The sequence below is a fragment of the Haliotis rufescens genome, unplaced genomic scaffold (assembly GCF_023055435.1).
Source record: "Haliotis rufescens isolate VD_foot unplaced genomic scaffold, xgHalRufe1.0.p SCAF_55, whole genome shotgun sequence".
Lineage (NCBI taxonomy): Eukaryota > Metazoa > Mollusca > Gastropoda > Lepetellida > Haliotidae > Haliotis > Haliotis rufescens.
Window position 1 is genome coordinate 2765001 of NW_025964279.1, and position 23628 is coordinate 2788628.

Below are 23628 nucleotides of genomic sequence, written 5' to 3' on the forward strand. Positions count from 1 at the left end.
CAAACTATGCTTGTGAGTTTCAGCAAAGTGGCACACATCTGACATCTGTGAGCTTTCCTCCCACATCAAACTGTGCTGACATGCTGTTGACTGATATGCTGTTGAAGCGGTGTTGAACCCTACTCACTCACCCATTCACTCGTCTTATGTTTTCCAGGAGAGGAAGAGTCTGTTTCAGTCTGCTGACCCAGGGAAGACAGGGTCGCTGACCCGTGATGGGGTCGTCCAGATCAACAATAAGATGATGTCCAATGAAGCCTACCTCCGATTCGGACAAAGGACAGACACACAACAGAAGGACAAAAGTAAGTATCATTCATGCACAGATTGTATTTCGTTTTAATAAAAAGAATTATATGTTTTTGCTTGAAATACATGACAACACTCTGGTAAGCAAAGCTCTGTTTTCTGTCAATGCAGAAGGACAAAAGGAAGTATAATTCATACATAGATTGTATTTCGTTATTATCCCCCGCCCAACGAAGTTGGCTTTGGATATAGAAACGGGCTCCGTCAGTCCGTCACGTTTTTTGCGGAGCATAACTCAGAAACCATTCAATATTTTTTCATGAAACTTTGCACGTCTGTCAGGTACATGCTGAATTGGTGCCTTTTGCTATTTAGAAATTTTAGAAATTTATATTTTTTACGTTTCCATGGCAACAAGATGGACTTAGGTTCCAAACTCTTCTTTTTTTTACAATTTCCATGACAAGTTCCACCTCGGTTTAAAAAGGTTAGGGTTTGTATAGATTTAATTATGTCAAATTCTGCAACAGGGGCGGGGGATACGTTAGTGGCAAACTCTTGTTGGTTTTTAATTTTATCAAAACATTTGTATTTTTTTGCTTGAAACACATGACAACACACTGGAAAGCAGAGCTCTGTTTTCTGTTCAGACAGGACTGAGTAGTTTTAGTTCAGCCTTTGTATTCTCCAACAGTGATGCTTCATAATAAAACAATATTCTCTATTGAGGTTATACTGCATTACATTATTCCTGGGGGCAATGGGTAGCCTTGTAATGGGATGTTCTCAATTCTTAGTTCTCGTGAACGATAAACATAGGTCTGTGGACATCCAAATTACAGGTCATTTCAGAACAACCTTTCATCCCCAACCAGTCTGAGCGTTGCTTACCAGGTCAGGAAAGTGACAGTGGGAATGTGTTTTCTAACCATGCAACCTCAAAATGGTTAACCAGGTTATTCCAACACGACCACTGATTCTGTCAAAATCATCGTCTATCTCACACTCCAATTGGATAAGCATTTGAACTAAAGAGAATTTGCATAGCCCGTGGGATGAACTGTTGCATCCCTTGGGCACGCCAGAAACCTATGGTCATGGGTTCGAATCCCGGTTCACCCCGATTATGTTTCTAGGTTTGTCAGCACCATACCCATGCTTATGGTCATCGCTATCAACTGAAAAAGGAGATAATAAATATACATAATTTAAAGTAAGAAACACGCCAGAAACCGATGATTGTGGGTTCGAATCCCGGTTCGCCCCTATTATGTTTCTAGGTTTGTCAGCACCGTACCCGTGCTCGTGGGTTTCACCGAAGTGGTTAACCTCTGAGACCTGCATCATTTCTGGATTTCTTCCCACACTAAGCTGACATGCCACGATATGAATGGAATATTGTTTAAAGCGGAGTTAAACCCAACTAACTCATGTTGAATGTGTTTCAGAGAATGGACCACTGCCAAACTTCCTGCTGTCGTGTAAGACTTTGGAGAGCCTGGATGTGTCCAACAACTGCCTCACCATTATTGAGGATTCCATATCTGATCTCACCAAGCTGGAGTCTCTTAACCTCACCAACAACCTCTCCCTGGCATCTGTGTCCGCAGAAATAACTGTCACGCCACTTAAAGGTGGGTGCCAAGACACTTTTTTTATTTTTCGGTTTATGGAAATCAGAAAAGAAAGAAAAACTAATATTGTCGATATGCATAGTGTGAGATAGGATAAATACATAAATATTCCCGCTGTCATATAGCTGGAATATTGCTGAGTGCGGCGTTAAACAACAAACAAACAAACAAACAAACAAACAAACATAAATATTCAATTTATACTAAAATAGACCGCCTCCGTGGTCTAGTGGTAGAGCGTCCGCCCGGAGAGCGGAAGGTCCGGGGTTCGATCCCTGGGCGCGTCATACCAAAAGACGTTAAAAGATGGTACTTGTTGTTACCCTGTCTGGCGCTCGGCATAAAGGGGCTAAAACAAGGACTTGTCGGCTCGGAGTCAGTATACTGTGTCTGAGTGGGGTATTCATGTTAAACTGCGGCATGGTATCTCAGTGTGCTAGCACTATAAATCGGCATCAATCCGGACTAGTACAAGCAGCCACACAAACACACACGTACATGCACGTCGCTATATAAGTGCAATAATCTTGGACGCGACGTTAACCCAATTTCACCTCACCTTATACTAAAATATATAAGGCTCAGAGTTTAAACTTTGTATTAAGTTAATTGAGTTGTTGTACAATGCACAATATACAATAGTACAGTCTTGCATATTTAGTGGGAACATTGTGGACATTTAGGGCATGGGATAAAGAAATGGCGTTTTTCCGTCCAATTGTCCATCAGCTTCTGAAAGGGGACAAATTTTCTCAGAAATTATTTTAGTCAGAGAAATGAAATTTTACACACTGATGTTGCTGGTCATAATCAGAAATGACTTCGAATAATGGTGTTGTAATTTCATTTTTCACAGAGTTATGGCCCTTGCTTCATGCTTTTTAACTAAGTGTGTAACTACTGTGTGAAATGGGGACAGGTTTTCTCAGAAACCCCTGAAGTTACATGTTTGAAAATTTGCATGCTTATCTAAAAGATATACTTATCAAGAATGAGTTATTTTTCGAGGGAAGGGGCCTTTTGTGTGTATTATTGTCACATTTTATAATTTTTTTCTGATGACGGCCCAAGTGCCTTTTTCTTATTAAGGCTTTATGGGACTCTTTCTGTAGTCAATATTAATCACTACATGAAGAAGGAAAATTCTACTGTTCTCCATGTTGGGGGAAAGTGACAGTGCTGTTTTCTTGTTTATAATGTATTGAAGTAAAACAAGTCTTTCAAAGACAAATCTTTACTGATATAGCACTTGGTTGTTGTTATAAAGATTACAACAAAAGGTTATTATATTCAAAAAAAATTCTTGATGTCACCATTTTGTTTGTTAAAATTGTTTTTATGATGTTATTTTTTTTTAGAGTTGCACCTGAAGAACTGTCCTGCGTTGAAAACCCCTCCGAAAGAGGTTGTTGGAAGAGGGTTCAAGGCCATTTTTGGCTACCTACGACGACTGAGAATGGGATCCGTGGACTGCAAGCGAACGAAGCTGATGTTTGTTGGACTCGGAGGAGCTGGCAAAACCAGGTACTGCATCCTTTCACCCTGGGCTCCCAAAACTCTTTTCAGGAGTTATGTCCCTTAGCTGCCAGGATCTGCTTGGATTCCCAAATTTCTGTGATTATGAACCTTGGTGTGTGTCTGTGACAAAGATGTCGCTGCTTTAAAACTGTGGAATTCCATGACAGTAATGTTAAACCCAAACTCACTCACTCACTCAGGGATCCATAGCAAAGTAGACCGTATGTATCTGATGTCATGTGTATTTTTTGGTTACTATGCCTGAAAAGAATCAGAAATTGAAGATAATTTGAACATTGATGTTGGTTAATGTGGTTGTCAAGATAGAACATGGATGGTTGTCAAGATAGAACATGGATGGTTGTCAAGATAGAACATGGATGGCTGTCAAGATAGAACATGGATGGTTGTCAAGATAGAACATGGATGGCTGTCAAGCTAGAACATGGATGGCTGTCAAGCTAGAACATGGATGGCTGTCAAGCTAGAACATGGATGGTTGTCAAGATAGAACGTGGATGGCTGTCAAGATAGAACATGGATGGTTGTCAAGATAGAACATGGATGGCTGTCAAGCTAGAACATGGATGGTTGTCAAGATAGAACATGGATGGCTGTCAAGATAGAACATGGATGGTTGTCAAGATAGAACATGGATGGCTGTCAAGATACAACATCATCACTCTATAGTTACAAGATGGCTTTTGTTTGAGTCATCAATAATCTACTTTTGAACAATCTTTACCTCAATAATCTATTCATGAATCAATGTTATTTTTATAACCCAGCCTGGTTCGAGTACTGACGGATGGCAGCGACGCCTACTACACCGACTACAGTGAACAAATCACCGACGGTATCGACATCACCCGTTGGGACGTCCCTGTGGAGGGATCCAAGGAGCCCATCTCCTACAGCACCTGGGACTTTGCCGGACAGACAGTGTACTACAACACACATCAGGTAATGTGAACAACATGGCCACCACAAATCTGTGTTTGTTTTGTGGGAAACACCACTGCCTTTTCTCTATTTCTTTTCATGAATTTGGCTGTAATGTACAGCTTCAGAATTGCCATTTGCGTTAGAGTTTATGTCAGAGTTTATGTTAGAGTTAATGTTAGTCAGAGTTTATGTGAGTCAGAGTTTATGTCAGAGTTAATGTTAGTCAGAGTTTATATCAGAGTTTATGTTAGTCAGAGTTTATGTCAGAGTTAATGTTAGTCAGAGTTTATAGCAGAGTTTATGTTAGTAAGAGTTTATGTTAGTCAGAGTTTATGTCAGAATTTGTGTTGGAGTTTATGTTAGTCAGAGTTTATGTCAGAGTTTATGTTAGAGTTTATGTTAGAGTTAATGTTAGTCAGAGTTTATATCAGAGTTTATGTTAGTCAGAGTTTATGTTAGTCAGAGTTTATGTTAGTGTTTATGTCAGTCAGTGTTTATTTCAGAGTTTATGTCAGTCAGCTTTTATGTCAGAGTTTATGTTAGTCAGAGTTTATATCAGAGTTTATGTTAGTCAGAGTTTATGTTAGTCAGAGTTAATGTGAGTCAGAGTTTATGTCAGAGTTTATGTCAGAGTTAATGTGAGTCAGAGTTTATGTTAGAGTTTATGTAAGTCAGAGTTTATGTCAGAGTTTATGTCAGTCAGCCTTTATTTCAGAGTTTATGTCAGTCAGCGTTTATGTCAGAGTTTATGTTAGTCAGAGTTTATATCAGAGTTTATGTTAGTCAGAGTTTATGTCAGGGTTTATGTTAGAGTTTATGTCAGAGTTTATGTCAGTCAGCGTTTATGTCAGAGTTAATGTGAGTCAGAGTTTATGTTAGAGTTTATGTAAGTCAGCGTTTATGTCAGAGTTTATGTTAGTCAGAGTTTTTATCTGAGTTTTATGTTAGGGTTTATGTTTGTCAGAGTTTATGTCAGAGTTAATGTTAGTCAGAGTTTATTGTAAGAGTTTATGTCTTTCATCCTCAGTTTTTCCTGTCCAATCGTGCAGTCTACTTTCTCCTATGGAACATCAGACTGGGATACGAACATGCCGGCCTTGACTTCTGGCTCAGCTCCATTGCATGCCACGCCCCTAAAGCTCCTATACTGGTGGTCGGGACACACTGTGATAAGGTTAGTGATACATCGCATGCCACGCTCCTAAACAGATGATGATGATGTTGATGTTGTTTCTGTTGCTGCTGCTGCTGCTGATGATGATAATGATGTTGACGCTGCTGCGGCTGATGATGATGATAATGATGTTGACGCTGCTGATGATGATAATGTTGATGCTGCTGCTGTCGCTGCTGATGATGATAATGTTGATGCCGCTGCTGCTGTTAATGCTGCTGCTGCGGATGATGATGATGATGTTGATCTTCAGGTGGAGAAGCCGAGAATGCCGACAGACGACCTGCAGCGGCGCTACCCACAGATCACAGGCTTCTACACAGTGAGCTCCTACACAGGGGACGGCATCGAGCAGCTGAAGGCCGACCTCATCAAGGTCACCCTGGAGCAGAAGTACATGGGGGAGAAGATCCCGGAGGCCTGGCTTAACCTCGAGAAAGTCCTCATCAAGTGAGAAGCACAGCCAACTCTAACTGTTCACTCTTTTTATGTTTTTCTAGGGGGATATGGGTGGCCGGAATTTGCTGAGGAGAATTGTCCAATTGGAATACATCCTTCACAGTTCGGCTCAGAACTTTACAGCCATCCTTCCTATTAATTCCAAAATCACATAAAATATTAAACCAAAGATGTGGGGTGTGGGTGATGGGGGTGGTGGGGGTTGTGGTATTGCCAAGTGGTCAAAGCTGCTCAAAATGCCAAAGACCTGTGGTTCTTTTGAAACTAATTTCTTGTGTTGTTATACTGCTGGAATATTGCCGAGACGGGAGTAAAACCCAACTGACTGACTGACTCACTCACTCACCATTATAGGGCCCGGAACCTGGACCTGATGCCGTGGAAGGATGTACAGAAAAGTGCAGAAGGATGTGGCATAGTTGACGACGTTGAAGTACGTAGCAGGCAGTAGAATATCATTGAAATAATTCATGCCACTCTGGTTACCTCCCCTTAAAGACTTCTCTGTCCGTCTCTCACATGTGAGATGATCTGTAATGTCATTTCATGCCGATGATGCTTTTTATTATGAGGGGCAGGGTTTGCCCAGTTTTCTAAGTTACATCCCTTTGGAACACCAGAAACCTATATGATTGTGGGGTTGAATCCCGGTTTGCCCAGATGAGGGACCCACCATTTGATATTCTACTTCAGGGGCTTGGGATTTTGTAACGAGATAAGGTATTTTTTCAGCTGCAACTACAAAACCAGATTCTTTGTTTATTCAAAACTATGGGTCTGAATTATTTTAAAGAAAAACACCTTGACACAATGTAATTTTTGTGACAGTCAATTTCCTTCTTTTTTTAAAACATTCTGAAGCATATTATATTTTCACGGCTTTGGGAATATATTTTTTTTGATAAAATGTCAGGCCCCTTCCAGATATTTAATGGTCGGCCCCGATTATGTTTCCAGGTTTTTCAGCACCATACCCGTGCTTGTGGGTTTCACCAAGGTAGTAATCATCTGAGACCTGCATCACTTTGTGCTTTCCTCCCACATTAAGCTGACACGCCGTGATATAACTGGAATAATGTTAAAAATGGCGTTCTTCCAAACTCACCCTCAGGCCTGTGTCACTCATTCTTATTATGTAATACAACGATTCCCACATATTCATTGGCCGGGAAGTGGTATTCCCCAAACCTTAGCCAATCAGATGTCTTTATTTGTTGGAACCTCCTGACATTACTGCAGCTATTATCGAACACTTTCAGCTCACTCAGTCCATCCAGTTCCTGCATGATCTTGGGTCAGTGCAGTTCTTCAACACTCCCTTCCTCAAGTCCTACGTGGTGGTCAGACCACAGTGGATTGTTGACGTCATGGCCTGTGTGGTCACTGTGCATGAAGGGCCTGTGCAGGTGAGTCCTCGGTTTTGTTGTATGTTTATCCCCGGTCAGCAACATGGCAGCTGTGTCTGGAGGCCTGTAAGCAAGCCTTGATCAGACAAACCAGTGGCTGATAGAATGATCACCATCCTGCACCAACTGTCAGTCAAGTTTCTAGGTCAGTGAAAGGGGTTGTGTCCCATATGACAGGTCTTGGAACATAGATCAGTTTTGAAAGATGTCAGTTGCATTTTCTGATGCAGTGAAAGGGGTTGTGTCCCTTTGTCATGCCAGGATCTGACGGATCCTCTTCTCACATTGAGCTGACTTTCTAAAACCCAACTCAATCATTGATGTGTAAATTGGCAAGTTCCTATTCTGTCTCATCTTCCTGAGGCAAGGGAGTTAACTGATTATAACAGTCAAGTTTGCACCCTTGACATAGAATCGTCAAACAAAAACAAATATGACTTTTAACAAGTCAAAGTATGTCATTTATGATATATTTATCCATTCTCTGTCATCTAAAGTTCGTTTCAAGGCGTCAATAGCGGTATTCTGACCGTGGTTGCTGTTAATAACGGTGAGTTGTGCGAACCTTCCGATTGCTTCACACACGATTTCGCCGAAATTAATAAAAACAATATTAAAAGGAATTTTGAATAAAATTAATGAAATAAGTTACAAACATAAGTCCAGATATACAAAGAATACTTTTTATAGCCAGACAGTGTAATTACGTGAATAATTTGCGAACTTCAGTATGGATTTGTTGACATGGTATTTCCGGTGTTTCGTGCTCACGGTAATGTCTTTCCATGGGGGAAAAAAACATCCAAACTCATAATTCGTGTATAATGCGTACCCCTTCCACACAGGTGTGTTTTTTTAAAAAAAAGTGCGCACTATACTCAAGAAAATATGGTAATGAGTCCATGCATTGTCCTATAAAAATCATGTTACAAACAAGACATCTGGCTTGTAAACAACATAGATTTCCATGTGCAGATTTCGGTTGACTGCAGGCTTTGCAAAGCATGTGTACCACCATCCTGGCGTTGACAGATATTTTCCAAATCTTTTCATGTTTTTAATTTGATGTACATTGTGAAGTAAGACCCATTATATTAGAATATAGATTTTGATTATGCATCTTAAGTTATTGATATGTTTTCCATATGAAGACTGCGAATGTCTGACACCTACCTTCTTGATATTTCAGAACGGTCGCCTGAAACACTCTGAGATGTCAGACATTTGGAGTAAGTACTCAGAAGAGCTTCATCCATGGCTGCTGAGACTCACTGAGGAGTTTGACCTGACATGTCCCCTGAAGGATGAGGACACCAACATTGTGCCTTGTCTCCTGCCAACAGTAGAACCACAGGTAGGTCATTGCTGGAAAGATTGTCCTCTATTGTCCTCTAATGGACGAGAACACCAACATTGTGCCTTGTCTTCTGCCTTCAGTAGAACCACAGGTAGGTCATTGCTGGAGAGTTTGTCCTCTCTTGTCCTCTGATGGATGAGGACACCAACATCGTGCCTTGTCTTCTGCCTACAGTAGAACCACAGGTGAGACATTGCTGGAAAGATTGTCCTCTATTGTCCTCTGATGGATGAGGACACCAACATCGTGCCTTGTCTTCTGCCTACAGTAGAACCACAGGTGGGTCATTGCTGGAAAGATTGTCCTCTATTGTCCTCTGATGGACGAGGATACAAACATCGTGCCTTGTCTTCTGCCAACAGTAGAACCACAGGTAGGTCATTGCTGGAGAGTTTGTCCTCTATTGTCCTCTGATGGACGAGGACACCAACATCGTGCCTTGTCTTCTGCCAACAGTAGAACCACAGGTAGGTCATTGCTGGAGAGTTTGTCCTCTATTGTCCTCTGATGGACGAGGACACCAACATCCTGCCTTGTCTTCTGCCAATAGTAGAACCACAGGTGGGTCATTGCTGGAAAGATTTCCTCTCTTGTCCTCTGATGGATGAGGACACCAACATTGTGCCTTGTTATGCCAACAGTAGAACCACAGGTAGGTCATTGCTGGAAAGTTTGTCCTCTATTGTCCTCTGATGGATGAGGACACCAACATCGTGCCTTGTTGCCTGCCTACAGTAGAACCACAGGTAGGTCATTGCTGGAAAGTTTGTCCTCTATTGTCCTCTGATGGACGAGGACACCAACATCGTGCCTTGTCTTCTGCCAACAGTAGAACCACAGGTGGGTCATTGCTGGAAAGTTTGTCCTCTCTTGTCCTCTGATGGATGAGGACACCAACATTGTGCCTTGTTATGCCAACAGTAGAACCACAGGTAGGTCATTGCTGGAAAGTTTGTCCTCTATTGTCCTCTGATGGATGAGGACACCAACATCGTGCCTTGTCTTCTGCCTACAGTAGAACCACAGGTAGGTCATTGCTGGAAAGTTTGTCCTCTATTGTCCTCTGATGGATGAGGACACCAACATCGTGCCTTGTCTTCTGCCTACAGTAGAACCACAGGTGAGACATTGCTGGAAAGATTGTCCTCTATTGTCCTCTGATGGATGAGGACACCAACATCGTGCCTTGTCTTCTGCCTACAGTAGAACCACAGGTGGGTCATTGCTGGAAAGATTGTCCTCTATTGTCCTCTGATGGACGAGGATACAAACATCGTGCCTTGTCTTCTGCCAACAGTAGAACCACAGGTAGGTCATTGCTGGAGAGTTTGTCCTCTATTGTCCTCTGATGGACGAGGACACCAACATCGTGCCTTGTCTTCTGCCAACAGTAGAACCACAGGTAGGTCATTGCTGGAGAGTTTGTCCTCTATTGTCCTCTGATGGACGAGGACACCAACATCCTGCCTTGTCTTCTGCCAATAGTAGAACCACAGGTGGGTCATTGCTGGAAAGATTTCCTCTCTTGTCCTCTGATGGATGAGGACACCAACATTGTGCCTTGTTATGCCAACAGTAGAACCACAGGTAGGTCATTGCTGGAAAGTTTGTCCTCTATTGTCCTCTGATGGATGAGGACACCAACATCGTGCCTTGTTGCCTGCCTACAGTAGAACCACAGGTAGGTCATTGCTGGAAAGTTTGTCCTCTATTGTCCTCTGATGGACGAGGACACCAACATCGTGCCTTGTCTTCTGCCAACAGTAGAACCACAGGTGGGTCATTGCTGGAAAGTTTGTCCTCTCTTGTCCTCTGATGGATGAGGACACCAACATTGTGCCTTGTTATGCCAACAGTAGAACCACAGGTAGGTCATTGCTGGAAAGTTTGTCCTCTCTTGTCCTCTGATGGATGAGGACACCAACATCGTGCCTTGTTGCCTGCCTACAGTAGAACCACAGGTAGGTCATTGCTGGAAAGTTTGTCCTCTATTGTCCTCTGATGGACGAGGACACCAACATCGTGCCTTGTCTTCTGCCAACAGTAGAACCACAGGTGGGTCATTGCTGGAAAGTTTGTCCTCTCTTGTCCTCTGATGGATGAGGACACCAACATTGTGCCTTGTTATGCCAACAGTAGAACCACAGGTAGGTCATTGCTGGAAAGTTTGTCCTCTCTTGTCCTCTGATGGATGAGGACACCAACATTGTGCCTTGTTATGCCAACAGTAGAACCACAGGTAGGTCATTGCTGGAAAGTTTGTCCTCTCTTGTCCTCTGATGGATGAGGACACCAACATTGTGCCTTGTTATGCCAACAGTAGAACCACAGGTAGGTCATTGCTGGAAAGTTTGTCCTCTCTTGTCCTCTGATGGATGAGGACACCAACATTGTGCCTTGTTATGCCAACAGTAGAACCACAGGTAGGTCATTGCTGGAAAGTTTGTCCTCTCTTGTCCTCTGATGGATGAGGACACCAACATTGTGCCTTGTTATGCCAACAGTAGAACCACAGGTAGGTCATTGCTGGAAAGTTTGTCCTCTATTGTCCTCTGATGGATGAGGACACCAACATTGTGCCTTGTTATGCCAACAGTAGAACCACAGGTAGGTCATTGCTGGAAAGTTTGTCCTCTCTTGTCCTCTGATGGATGAGGACACCAACATTGTGCCTTGTTATGCCAACAGTAGAACCACAGGTGGGTCATTGCTGGAAAGATTGACTGTCCCAAGCCTTTATCCCCTGTTTTCATTTGTCAACCTGTTTATGTTTTGTGGACTCTGTGTAATCTGAACCATGCACTACCCATCTTGCGCAGTGGAAGACAACGGCCAAGTGTCTACCCTCTGTCCTTCTCCACTTATATGAAGGGGAACTAAACCTGACTCTCTTCTGAAATAGATGGAGAACTAAACCTGACTCTCTTCTGAAATAGATGGAGAACTAAACCTGACTCTCTTCTGAAATAGATGGAGAACTAAACCTGACTCTCTTCTGAAATAGATGGAGAACTAAACCTGACTTCTTTTATAAATTAGATGGAGAACTAAACCTGACTCTCTTTTGAATTAGATGGAGAAATAAACCTGACTATCTTATGAATTAGATGGAGAACTAAACCTGACTCCTTTTATAAATTAGATGGAGAACTAAACCTGACTCTCTTCTGAAATAGATGGAGAACTAAACCTGACTCTGTTATGAATTAGATGGAGAACTAAACCTGACTCTCTTCTGAAATAGATGGAGAACTAAACCTGACTTCTTTTATAAATTAGATGGAGAACTAAACCTGACTCTCTTTTGAATTAGATGGAGAACTAAACCTGACTATCTTATGAATTAGATGGAGAACTAAACCTGACTCCTTTTATAAATTAGATGGAGAACTAAACCTGACTCTCTTCTGAAATAGATGGAGAACTAAACCTGACTCCTTTTATAAATTAGATGGAGAACTAAGCCTGACTCTCTTTTGAATTAGATGGAGAACTAAACCTGACTCTCTTATAAATTAGATGGAGAACTAAACCTGACTCCTTTTATAAATTAGATGGAGAACTAAACCTGACTCTCTTTTGAATTAGATGGAGAACTAAGTGTGTCTCTCTAATGAATTAGAGGGAGAACTAAAAAAGACCACAAGTATTGATCCACAAGAATGAAAAGTAAAGTGTGTCTTGCTCCAATGAACGAAAATTCTACTAGACAATTATGATGTATCACATATCCAATGTCAGCGAATGCCACAAATTGCTTGTAGTATTTTTTGCAAAGGTTGTGGCATTTATATGAAGTGTTCATGTAACTTGTACTGAATCAATGTGTTTATTCCCTCTCCTCAACAATCCAATCCAGTTTTGATCACCTGCTTTTGCCTGCATCTGTCCTGAAACGTCTGAAACCCAGAGGTCAGTCAATGTTAAATGACACTCGCCTTCAAAATTGTCACTTCATTAAGAAATAAACAACTTGTGGTCATTGTTTATCATACAATAAAACACTGCAGGGAGAATAAACCATGAGGGTAAGTGAATGGTAAATTGTATCTGACAACGAGTGTATGGCTGAATGTTTCCCTGCTGTGTTTCAGTACAGTTGGCCTGCCCTGAAGACAGGGTATCGGGAGACCAAGATGATGTACACCTACGACTACCTGCCCGCCGGACTCTTCAACAGGGCACAGGTAGGGATGCTCATATGAAACCAGAGTGGGTGATGAATGTAGAGCTCTGTCAGTAGGGCTGGGACGAGTCTGGGTTTACTACCAGGGATCCGACCCCTCTATTACCCGACCCTACCCAGGTACCACTGTAGGTCTCCAGAGATAATAGATTGACCATAGCCCTGGCAACACATATTCAGATACATATATAAAACAATCTCATCTTGCAAACACTGAAGTTTATCTTTATTCAGACATATTAAGGTCAGAAGGAATGGGTGCATAGTCAGAAAGATATGCACTGTCAACAAGAGGGATGGTAAATCCTGCTGGGGTACCATGGTGTCAGCAAGTAGAGGGATGGTATAAATCCTGCTGGGGTACCTAGTGTCAGCAAGTAGAGGGATGGTATAAATCCTGCTGGGGTACCATGGTGTCAGCAAGTAGATGGGATGGCGTAAATCCTGCTGGAGTACCATGGTGTCAGCAAGTAGAGGGATGGTATAAATCCTGCTGGAGTACCATGGTGTCAGCAAGTAGATGGGATGGCGTAAATCCTGCTGGAGTACCATGGTGTCAGCAAGTAGATGGGATGGTGTAAATCCTGCTGGAGTACCATGGTGTCAGCAAGTAGATGGGATGGTGTAAATCCTGCTGGGGTACCATGGTGTCAGCAAGTAGATGGGATGGTGTAAATCCTGCTGGAGTACCATGGTGTCAGCAAGTAGAGGGATGGTATAAATCCTGCTGGAGTACCATGGTGTCAGCAAGTAGATGGGATGGCGTAAATCCTGCTGGAGTACCATGGTGTCAGCAAGTAGAGGGATGGCGTAAATCCTGCTGGAGTACCATGGTGTCAGCAAGTAGAGGGATGGTGTAAATCCTGCTGGAGTACCATGGTGTCAGCAAGTAGAGGGATGGTGTAAATCCTGCTGGGGTACCATGGTGTCAGCAAGTAGAGGGATGGTGTTAATCCTGCTGGGGTACCATGGTGTTAGCAAGTAGAGGGATGGTGTAAATCCTGCTGGAGTACCATGGTGTCAGCAAGTAGAGGGATGGTATAAATCCTGCTGGAGTACCATGGTGTCAGCAAGTAGAGGGATGGTGTAAATCCTGCTGGGGTACCATTTTGTCAGCAAGTAGAGGGATGGTGTAAATCCTGCTGGGGTACCATGGTGTCAGCAAGTGGAGGGATGGTGTGAATCCGTTTCGGTTACCATGGTGTCAGCAAGTGGAGAGATGGTAGCAGAGTTACTGTAAATCCTTTGGACCCCAATAAGATGACCTCCTTATGTGGTTGCTGGTGATCAAACTACTAGCCAGTGTTTATAATGTACTGCTATGTATAGTCGTATTTGTTCATGGTAACATACTTTTTTTTAAATTCAAATCTGTTATCATCTAGTTTTGTACTTTCCATTGTCGACAGGTTTTAGATAGTGTAAATGTATTTCTTATAAATGTATAACTTGTTCTGGATACCATATGGCTGACATACTTCCCATGTAACAGTAAGTTTGAACTCTTTTTCTCACCGTCCTTGACCTTGGGGATCCCGGAGGAGAAGCCTCACTCTCACTCTCCCCTGGATAAATGTAGGGATGTCTTTCAGGTTCGTCTGCATCAGTTGACAGATGGGTCAGTCATGTGGAAGAAGGGCTCACTGCTCAACAAGAACCAGCACACGGCCTTGCTCCTACAGATCAGGTACGTCAACACACATGTACAAGTGTCTGTATTAGTTTAACGCCTCACTCAGCAATATTTCAACTGTACGATGGCTGCCTGTAAATGATCAAGTCTGGACCAGACAATCCAGTGGTATTATGAGCAACGATCCACATCTTTTGGGTTGGGCTGGGATGATACACCAACTGTGTGATGCAATAGGTATCACGATACCTTACTCAAGATCTGATACGTATCACGATACTTACATGTGCTCTAATCTGTGGACCATAAGCAACCTTTTCAAAGATAGGTTGGCCAAAGAATTGATATTTTTAACTTAGTGAGCAGCTGTGATCGATGCTTGTTTCGAGAAATAAAAACTCACGATCCAGCGAAGCATCAGTATACCGTGCCACCACTACTTTGGGGTGTGTTGACATCAGCCAAGTCATCGAGTCGGGCCACCCAATGTATTAAATCGCCTCTTGCGACCAGCATAGTTTGACCAGTTCTAATCTTACAATTAGCAGGGGGCAGGGGTGGCCCAGTCGTCTAAGGCGCTGCGATTCGCTGTGCAGAGTTGCGTCCCCGGTTCGCCCCAAATATGTTTCTAGGTTTGTCAGGCCCATTCCCGTGCTCGTGGGTTTCACCGAAGTGGTAAACGTCTGAGACCTGCATCACTTTGGGCTTTCCTCCCACATTAAGCTGACACGCCGCTATAGCTGGAATACTGTTAAAAGCGGCGTTAAACCCAACTCACTCTCTCACTCACTTACAATTAGCATGGACAATGCACTTCAATGAGAAACCTGTGAAGATGCGGGGTAGAATAGGTCTTCAGCAACCCATGCTTGCTGTCAAAGGCTTGTTGTGAGAGGCGCCTCAGGCTCGCTGACTTGATTGATTCATGCCATTGTATCCCAATTGCATGGATCGATGCTCATGGTGTCAATCACTGGATTGTCTGGTCCAGACTCGATTATTTACAGACCGCCGTCATATAGCTGGATTATTGCTGAGTGCGGCATTAAACAACAAACAAACTTCAATGAGTGCTAAAGCTGTTCGCCCTGAGTTATGACAAGGGGAGATAATCTGGAAGTCCAAATGGTTTAATGAGTTGTCTCTATCACCCCAGATGAAACTTTATCAAGTTTTTATAGACATGAAACCTTGAAGACAATGTTTGTTACTGAGTTTGTCAATTCACTGTGCAGAGTTGTGGCCCTTAGTGACCAGGATCTGCTGATTGCTCCTCCCTCATCATAATCATTGTCTAAAAGAGGCACCAAAAAATGGGTGAATCTAACCCCGTATGGATTCAAGTGATGATGAGGTGAAATCGGTAGGGGATAGCAGGGAGACCCATTTACTTTAGGGACAATTGTTCCATCACTAGATTGTCTGGTTTGTTTGTCATCCATGGACTGTCCTGTGTTGATGTTTTTTTGAGTGAGTGGGTGAGTTGGGTTTAAAGCCGCTTTTAACATTATTCAAGTTATATCACGACGTGATGCAGGTCTCAGATGTTTACCACTTCAGTGAAACCCATGAGCACGGGTATGGTGCCGACAAACCTAGAAACATAATTGGGGGTGAACCGGTATTCGAACCCACAATCATAGGTTTCTGATGCCCCCAAGGGACGCAACTCTGCACAGCGAATCTTGGCACCTTATGCGACTGGGCCATCGGTGCCCCCTGATGTTTGTTGAGTTGGACTCGAGGTTTATCTGTCAAATCGCTAACAACTGTGAAACCAGTATTCTTGAGTCGGCATCTGTTAGTTATTAGAACATATCTATCAAATTTCATTTCATGATATTGTGAGTTAATTGATGTATTCTCCAAATATGTTTTGTAAATATACCATCCTTTATAACTGATGCTGTGATGTAACTAACATTCTGTCATGCAGCTTGAAAGCCAAATGACTCTGGGGCCACGGGTGGCCTTGTCTAAGGTGCCGCAATTTCCTCTGCAGCGTTGCGTCCCTTGGGCACACCAGAAATCTATGATTGTGTGTTCAAATCTAGGTTCACCCCGATTATGTTTCTTGGTTTGTGAGCACCATACCCGTACTCGTGTGTTTCATTAAAGTGGTAAATGTCTGAGACCTGCATCACTTCGGGCTTATAATGTTCTAAACGGCCTTAAACACTTACTCGCTCACTCACTCCCAATGACTCCCCAATGATGATGGTCCGTGGATGTTGCAGTGCTACTGACGTGCTGGTCAAGGTGCAGGGATACAAACCAGAGAATATCCTGTTCCTGGTCCATGAGGTGTTCGAGTGCCTTATTTCCGAGTCCTATAGCGGTGTGCAATACGACTACTTCGTGCCCTGTATGGACTGCCAATCAGAGGTAAGACGGAAAACTTCTGCAAAATACTTCTTCTCTCTTTCTAAAAAATTACTTTATCTACAAATTAGTACAATATACAAATGTTATCAGCTAGTGTCTCCCAGGTCACAGAGAATAAATTATTAAATGAATCATGAAGAATGATTTGGCATGTCTAGATTGCCTGAAATTAAGCCTTGTTCTGGGCTTCTTTAGGATTTTTCTCTTTATTTTGTAGATGTATATTTTTAAAATAGATAACTTTATTTCTGGGACTTAATGATGGGTTAACTAGACTTACATAATTAAATCAAAAGCAAAAGGTTCAGAAATTGTTTAGAATTATCTATCAGGGACTGGTCATTCAAGTTTTAGGTGGGACTTGTGAGATTAAGGGTGAGGAACCCTGCTCACCTGGACCCAGATATCCGGAAACCTCACCTTTCAGTGATATGTACAGAAAACAGAATATATTTGAGAAAACGCAAGTGTCTGGATAAGCGAGGTTCCACTGTATGTTTCATGTTCCTGCTCCCAACATCACAATCTCATAGAATATATATACGTCCATAACACAGGATGTAGGGAATCCTGGGATACTAACGAACCTCAAGTGTCTAAAGAACTAGAAGTAATATGTGTAGACAAGCTCCTCACAGCAATTTCTCGTTCGCGGAGCTCTGTGTACTATCTCTGCCACCAGTCAAGCTCCCCACTGTGATAGGTGGCTACAACTATGCTTGGAGTTGAACTCGCAACCGACTGACCGTTATGTTTACTAACAAGTAATGACTCACGTGACCACAAATACTCTTCCCCTGCTAAATTATTTTCTCTGTCAATTTGAATTTCTGTTCAATTACAACTATCATGTAATTGGTACGGTAAGAATGTGAGGGAGAAGCTGTTCGATTTTCCGTTCATCTGCAATCTCGAACCAATCCGATCAAACAAACAAATAGGTAAATTCATCTGGGAAATATTGTCAGTCGAAAACCTTTTCACGATTAACTATGATGGCATTCCCAAAGACATAAACAAAAGTATAATTGTTATCACATTTGGGGTCAGAGATACTTGTGATGGCTGTGCCCACACTGGTGGCAGCGATGTTGCCAAGAGTGTAACGAATCACATGCTGGGAAGGAGCTTGATGTGTAGAATGCAATGGGAGATAACTTCCTAATCATATTCCATGAAGACCACTAGAAAAAATGGCCCAAACTGAAAAACTTGTAGGAAATTCAACATTTTCTTTCCTTGCAGCACATTGTGGACCCTTGCATGTTTCCTGCGTCGAAGGTGTTGCGTGCAGCAGAGATGAAGGCGCCGTTCCTGCAGTGTGACAAGTCTTTCCACATCATGTCCATTCCTGAACTGCAAGGTAACATTGCCTTGAATTTTGAATCCCTGATCAAACAATTTTTGAGCATGGGTTGCATCATCTTCTCAGCGTTAACTGACTATAAAAGTCCAGTTCCCCACCCTTGTCGAACTAGGATGGTATTCCGGAGTTACATTATGGCTGGACTTACAAGTCTATGCATAATCCAATCAAAATCGCAGAAAGAACAACATGGATTTCACCATGAGGATTTTGTCAACTGCAGGATTTGCAAAGCATGTGTACCGCCAATATGGGCATCGAAAGATATTTTACGAATCTTTTCAAGGTGCTAAACTGATTTGATGCACTTCGCGGCGTAATACTCGTTTTATTACAATATAGATTTTGATTATCGATCGGTTATTTTCACTGGCTGCCACCATTTTGTTTGAAGCAAATGCAAGTGATATGAGTGAAGGAATCTGATTGGTCAATAGGAGAAACATAGAAGGGACAAAACTCATAAAGGCACTGGTGGCGCTATGATCGAGCCTTGAAATTCCAACCTAGTTCAGCAAGGGTGGGAACTGGACTTCTGGAGTCAGTTAACTCACTTGCCTTGGGAAGATGGGGTCGTATGACGCTCTTTGCAATCAACAACAAAAGATCATGCTCGATTGTACCTCAAAAGTTATATATATTGATATTTAGTTTTGTGATGGTATTGATATTTAGTTAAACCTTTCAATATTTCAGCTATAATGCCACCCGATCGGAACAGCGACTTTGACGACCACCTGGGCCGGACGGTTCGGGAGCTGAGGGACCTGGAGGACACCTCCATCAGCATCTTCTTCTGCTACTCCAAGAAGAACATCCCGTCTCTGGACATGGAACATAAGCGGGTCCACCCAGGCAGCATCATAGAGGGACTTCGCGCCGGGGGAAACAAAGTGTGAGTAGGCAAATGGGTACCCGGTAGGATGAGATGGGGACTCTTAACCTGCTTGCACCTCTCAAGCAGTTAGGGTTGTATACTCCCCAGAGAGCTGAGAATGACGTTCAAGTGCATCGTTATCCATTTACGGGTGTAATAATGGTGAGCTTTGACCATGATATCCAGTATGGAAAAAGTACTGTGCAAATGGACTTTTGTTGTTGTTGTGTGTTGTTGTTGTTGTTGTTATTTATAGGTTAAAATAAAAAAAAATGCAGCGAGTGTTTGGGTGATCCTTGCACAGTCAGGCTGGTTTGCCACACATTTGACTGTGGCCGAAAGCCGTTCTAAGCTGTAAGCTGAAACCGTTTTAAGAGGTGCACGACCTCTCTATGATGAATTTTAAAATGAAAATGAAAAGATTTAGGTTAATTGATCAAATTTAATGTCAATATGTTGTGCAGAGTTGCTGCACAATTTTTCTATTTTGACTAACTGGTACACAAACTATTGGTCGGCCATTTAGGGGGAGGCTGACCCCACTTTCCGAGGTGCCACACGTTGCTCTTTGAAGTTGTCTCCCTTTAGTTGCCAGCATCTGTTGTGACAACCTCTTCACAGCGATAGCCTGTGGAGCACTCTATACTATCTCTACCACCAGTGACAGTTCCCCACTTGAGTTGAACTCGGAACCGTTTTGTTTACAAACAAGTGATGACTGCTGTGACGTTGAATACGTTAGGGGGAAGTTGGGTGCTTTTCCATTAGTCAGTAATATCGTACCAATTGTAATGTATTCATTGTATTTTACGACATGTATCATAATCATGGTCCTTTTGACATCTCAATAACAGTCGGTTTACGTCTTGCACATGTCTTCTTGTCTACCACTACACCAATCTGATTAAACAAAAAAAAATGTAAATTCATCTTGAACATAGTAAGTCGGTCATACACATTTTTGAAATTCACAGTGTTGCATTCCAAAAGGCATACACCAAAAATATACTGTATTCGACGTAATAAGCGCCCTGCTCTTATAAGCGCCCACAGCGATATTTGCTAATATATTGGCTAGTGAACAATCCCAATTGGCACCCCTTCCAATTGATCAATGTACACAAGACTTATTTTTTTCGCGAATAATAAGCACTCGTGTGTTATATGCACCCTTAATTATGGGCAATTAAATTCTGGAAAAATATATCTGTCGTACATAAACATTTCAGGCTGTCAGCATAAACCACGAAAGTTATCTTTCAACTCTGTTTTTTTTCACCAAAATAATATTCTAATAAGAGCCCCCTATTTCTAATTTTGAGAGCGCCCTGGGCGCATATTACGTCGAATACGGTATGTCACAACATTCGAGGACTAATTTTCTTGATTCTTGTATTGGCCACCTCCACACTGGCAGCAGTGATCTTACTGGGAGTGTGCAGAAGGGGAGGACCTTCCTGTAGTAAGTGTGATAGTTATCTCCCCTTGTGATAGTTACCTCCCCTTTTCAGGAAGTGTGGCGGTGTATGATCGTACATCACATGGGCTTCGTGAGTACTTCATGGGTTTGTACACATTCTGCTCCCCCATGACATTGGGCCGATGTAGGGTGTAGTGGTGAAGTGTGACTATATTTAGTCAGCCAATGAAATAAGGACATGTATAATACTACTTGCAGCAGTCATTTGACTTGAACTCTGTGCGACAAACCCAACCTTTGCCTGCCTAATATGGACCTAAACTGGTAACTTTGTCCCTCCATGTCTTGACGGCATTGTGAACACATCCAATCAAAGCTCTCATAAAATATCATGTAAACAGTGTGTGAGTTTGGTTTGACGCCATTTTAGCAATATTCCAGCAATATCACGGCGTGGGATGCCAGAAATAGGCTTCACACATTGTACCCGTGTCGGAAATCGAACCTGGGTCAGCTTGAAGGACAAGGACATGCCAAGGTTTTTTGTTTTTATGACTTTTATGTTGGATCAACAAGCCTTTTGATTTTTGGCTTAAAAGTCCAGTTGAGTGCTTTCTTGTGTTAACATTACACCTGATAATGACAGTTGTGTTTAAAAATTTCACAAACTGCCTCCCTGCTGTCTGTGTAAAGTGCTCAGTTTTAAATGGCCCAGTGTGGTTGATCAAATAGTATTCATACTTGTGGTTTCGTTCCAGTGTAAACATTTTAACATTTGCGTCACATTTCACAAAAATGCCAAAAATAAAGTTTTGAAAGTTTGTGTTTTTTTTATCCTACTGACACTTTATTCCTACAAAGACAAAAATTATTTTTTTTATATTTATATATATATTTTCACCAATAAAGATGTCATAAAATCCTAAAAGCAATTTATGAAAAAAACAAACACCAGATGTGATGTATGTGTACAATATCACCCAATGGGGGGCACGGGTGGTACAGTCGCGGTGTGCATCGCCGTGTAAGGTCTGAAATTGCTTTGCAGAGTTGCATCCCTTTGGCACGCCAGAACCCTATGATTGTGGGTTCAAATCTCTATTCATCCTGCTTATGTTTCTAGCTTTGTCAGCACCATACCCATGCTTGTGGGTTTCACCTAAGTGGTAAACGTCTGAGACCTGCATCACTTCGGGCTTTCCTCCCACATTAAGCTGACACTCCATGAAATAACTTGAATACTGTTAAAAGTGGCGTGAAACCCAACTCACTCACTTACTCTCTATCATCGAATGCTGGTTTCTGAAGGAGACATCACTTGGGTGGGATCACGCAATAGGTCTTGATAAATATAGCCCTGAAATGGAATTAAATCTCGCCATGCTTTGTCCACCATTGTGATGTCATCAGTTACCATGATGTCATTGTGATGTCATCAGTTGCAATGATGTCATTGTGATGTCATCAGTTGCAATGATGTCATTGTGATGTCATCTGTTACCATGACATAATTGCAATGTCATCTGTTACCATGACATCATTGCGATGTCACCTGTTGCGATGATGTCATTGTGATGTCATCAGTTACCATGACGAAACAATTTAATGACATCACAAATATCTCATCCATAGAAGCTTGTTACCTGTACTTTTTACATTCAAGACACGGGTTATTATTGTTTACAAACTGAAAGTGTTGGATTCATGTTCTTGGATGACAAAATCTTTAAACTTTGCGTCTTTTTGTATATTAATACTCATCAATAAAATATCACACTGGGGTGAGATTCTCTGTCTCTCATCAACAGATCATTCTGCGACACCCCAGAAACAACGGACATGGAGACGCTCACTCTCTCCATGAAGGCAGCACAGGTAGGTCAAGGTCACATATTTTTTTGTTATATGTTTTTACTTCTGTAAAGCAGAACCCATGAATATCCGGGTTAGAAAAGGTCGTCAGCAACCCATGCATGTTGTAAGAGGCTACTAACAGGATAGGGCGGTCAGGCTCATTGACTTGGTTGATGGATGTCATCGTATCTCAACTGCGCAGATCGATGCTCTATCACTGGATTATCTGGTCCTAACTCAAATATTAACAGACAGCCGTCATAGAGCTGGAATATTGCTGAGTGCGGCATTAAATAATAATCAAACAGCCTGACCACCCGATCATGTAAGGCGCCTTTTACAACAAGCCAACTTTCAAATGTCAATCTACAGCAGGCCGAGGGCTTCTTGACATGTCCAGTGATATTCTATAGTAAAATTCAAGTGAAGTGTGCAACACAGTGACAGTTTCATGGCTGTTATCCCATAGACTGGAAAATAGATAGACCCAGGCAAACCCATGTTTCACCAGTGGGAATAAGCTACAAGCATGTTCAGGGTAGATGTTCTTTACATACATTTTTTATTGAAACATGCAATGGCCAATGGTAAGAGTGACCCATTGACATGCAGGTGTTAAATCATAGGGTTCTAGTGGTAGAGCGTCCACCCGGATCCCCGGCGGTGTCATACCCAAAGATGTTTAAAGATGGTATTTGATCTTACCCTGTCTGGGGCTTGTGATATATGGACTCTATTGCAAGACTCACCACTACCACACTAGTCATATCACAGGCGTAGGGATATTGATACGGGATCTCGAACCGCCGATGGATATACAGTAAACATGTAGACTGAACACGCTCTCGTTATCTATGAATAGACTCACGATATAAGAAGCCTCGATAGCACAGAAATATTACAGCGCTAAGGGGCTAAAACAAGGACTGGTCGGCTCGGAGTCAGTATACTGTGTCTGAGTGGGTTATTCATGTTAAACTGCAGCATGATATCTCAGTGTGCTAGCACTATAAATCCGCATCAGCCTGGACTAGCACAAGCAGGTACACGAACACTCACACAAGTGCATGCCCGTCGCTATATAAGTGCAATAATCTTGGACGCGACATTAAACCCATTTTCACCTCACCATTCACCGAGGGATGTTTTCAACACGATTCCTCTT

The 23628-nt window shown here is 42.3% G+C and overlaps 1 protein-coding gene across 1 annotated transcript in view; it reads left to right on the plus strand.

Moving 5' to 3' along the window:
• LOC124116403 overlaps positions 1-23628 on the plus strand; it is a 91944-nt gene that overhangs the window by 48373 nt on the left and 19943 nt on the right. Inside the window, exons 30-44 of the mRNA XM_048385193.1 lie at positions 158-305; positions 1698-1883; positions 3242-3407; positions 4190-4364; positions 5374-5520; positions 5774-5970; positions 6334-6412; positions 7239-7385; positions 8575-8739; positions 12837-12929; positions 14521-14615; positions 16799-16946; positions 18192-18309; positions 19009-19207; positions 22418-22484. Of these exons, the coding sequence (XP_048241150.1) occupies positions 158-305; positions 1698-1883; positions 3242-3407; positions 4190-4364; positions 5374-5520; positions 5774-5970; positions 6334-6412; positions 7239-7385; positions 8575-8739; positions 12837-12929; positions 14521-14615; positions 16799-16946; positions 18192-18309; positions 19009-19207; positions 22418-22484 (2130 nt within the window). The remainder of the gene's footprint in view (positions 1-157; positions 306-1697; positions 1884-3241; positions 3408-4189; positions 4365-5373; positions 5521-5773; positions 5971-6333; positions 6413-7238; positions 7386-8574; positions 8740-12836; positions 12930-14520; positions 14616-16798; positions 16947-18191; positions 18310-19008; positions 19208-22417; positions 22485-23628) is intronic.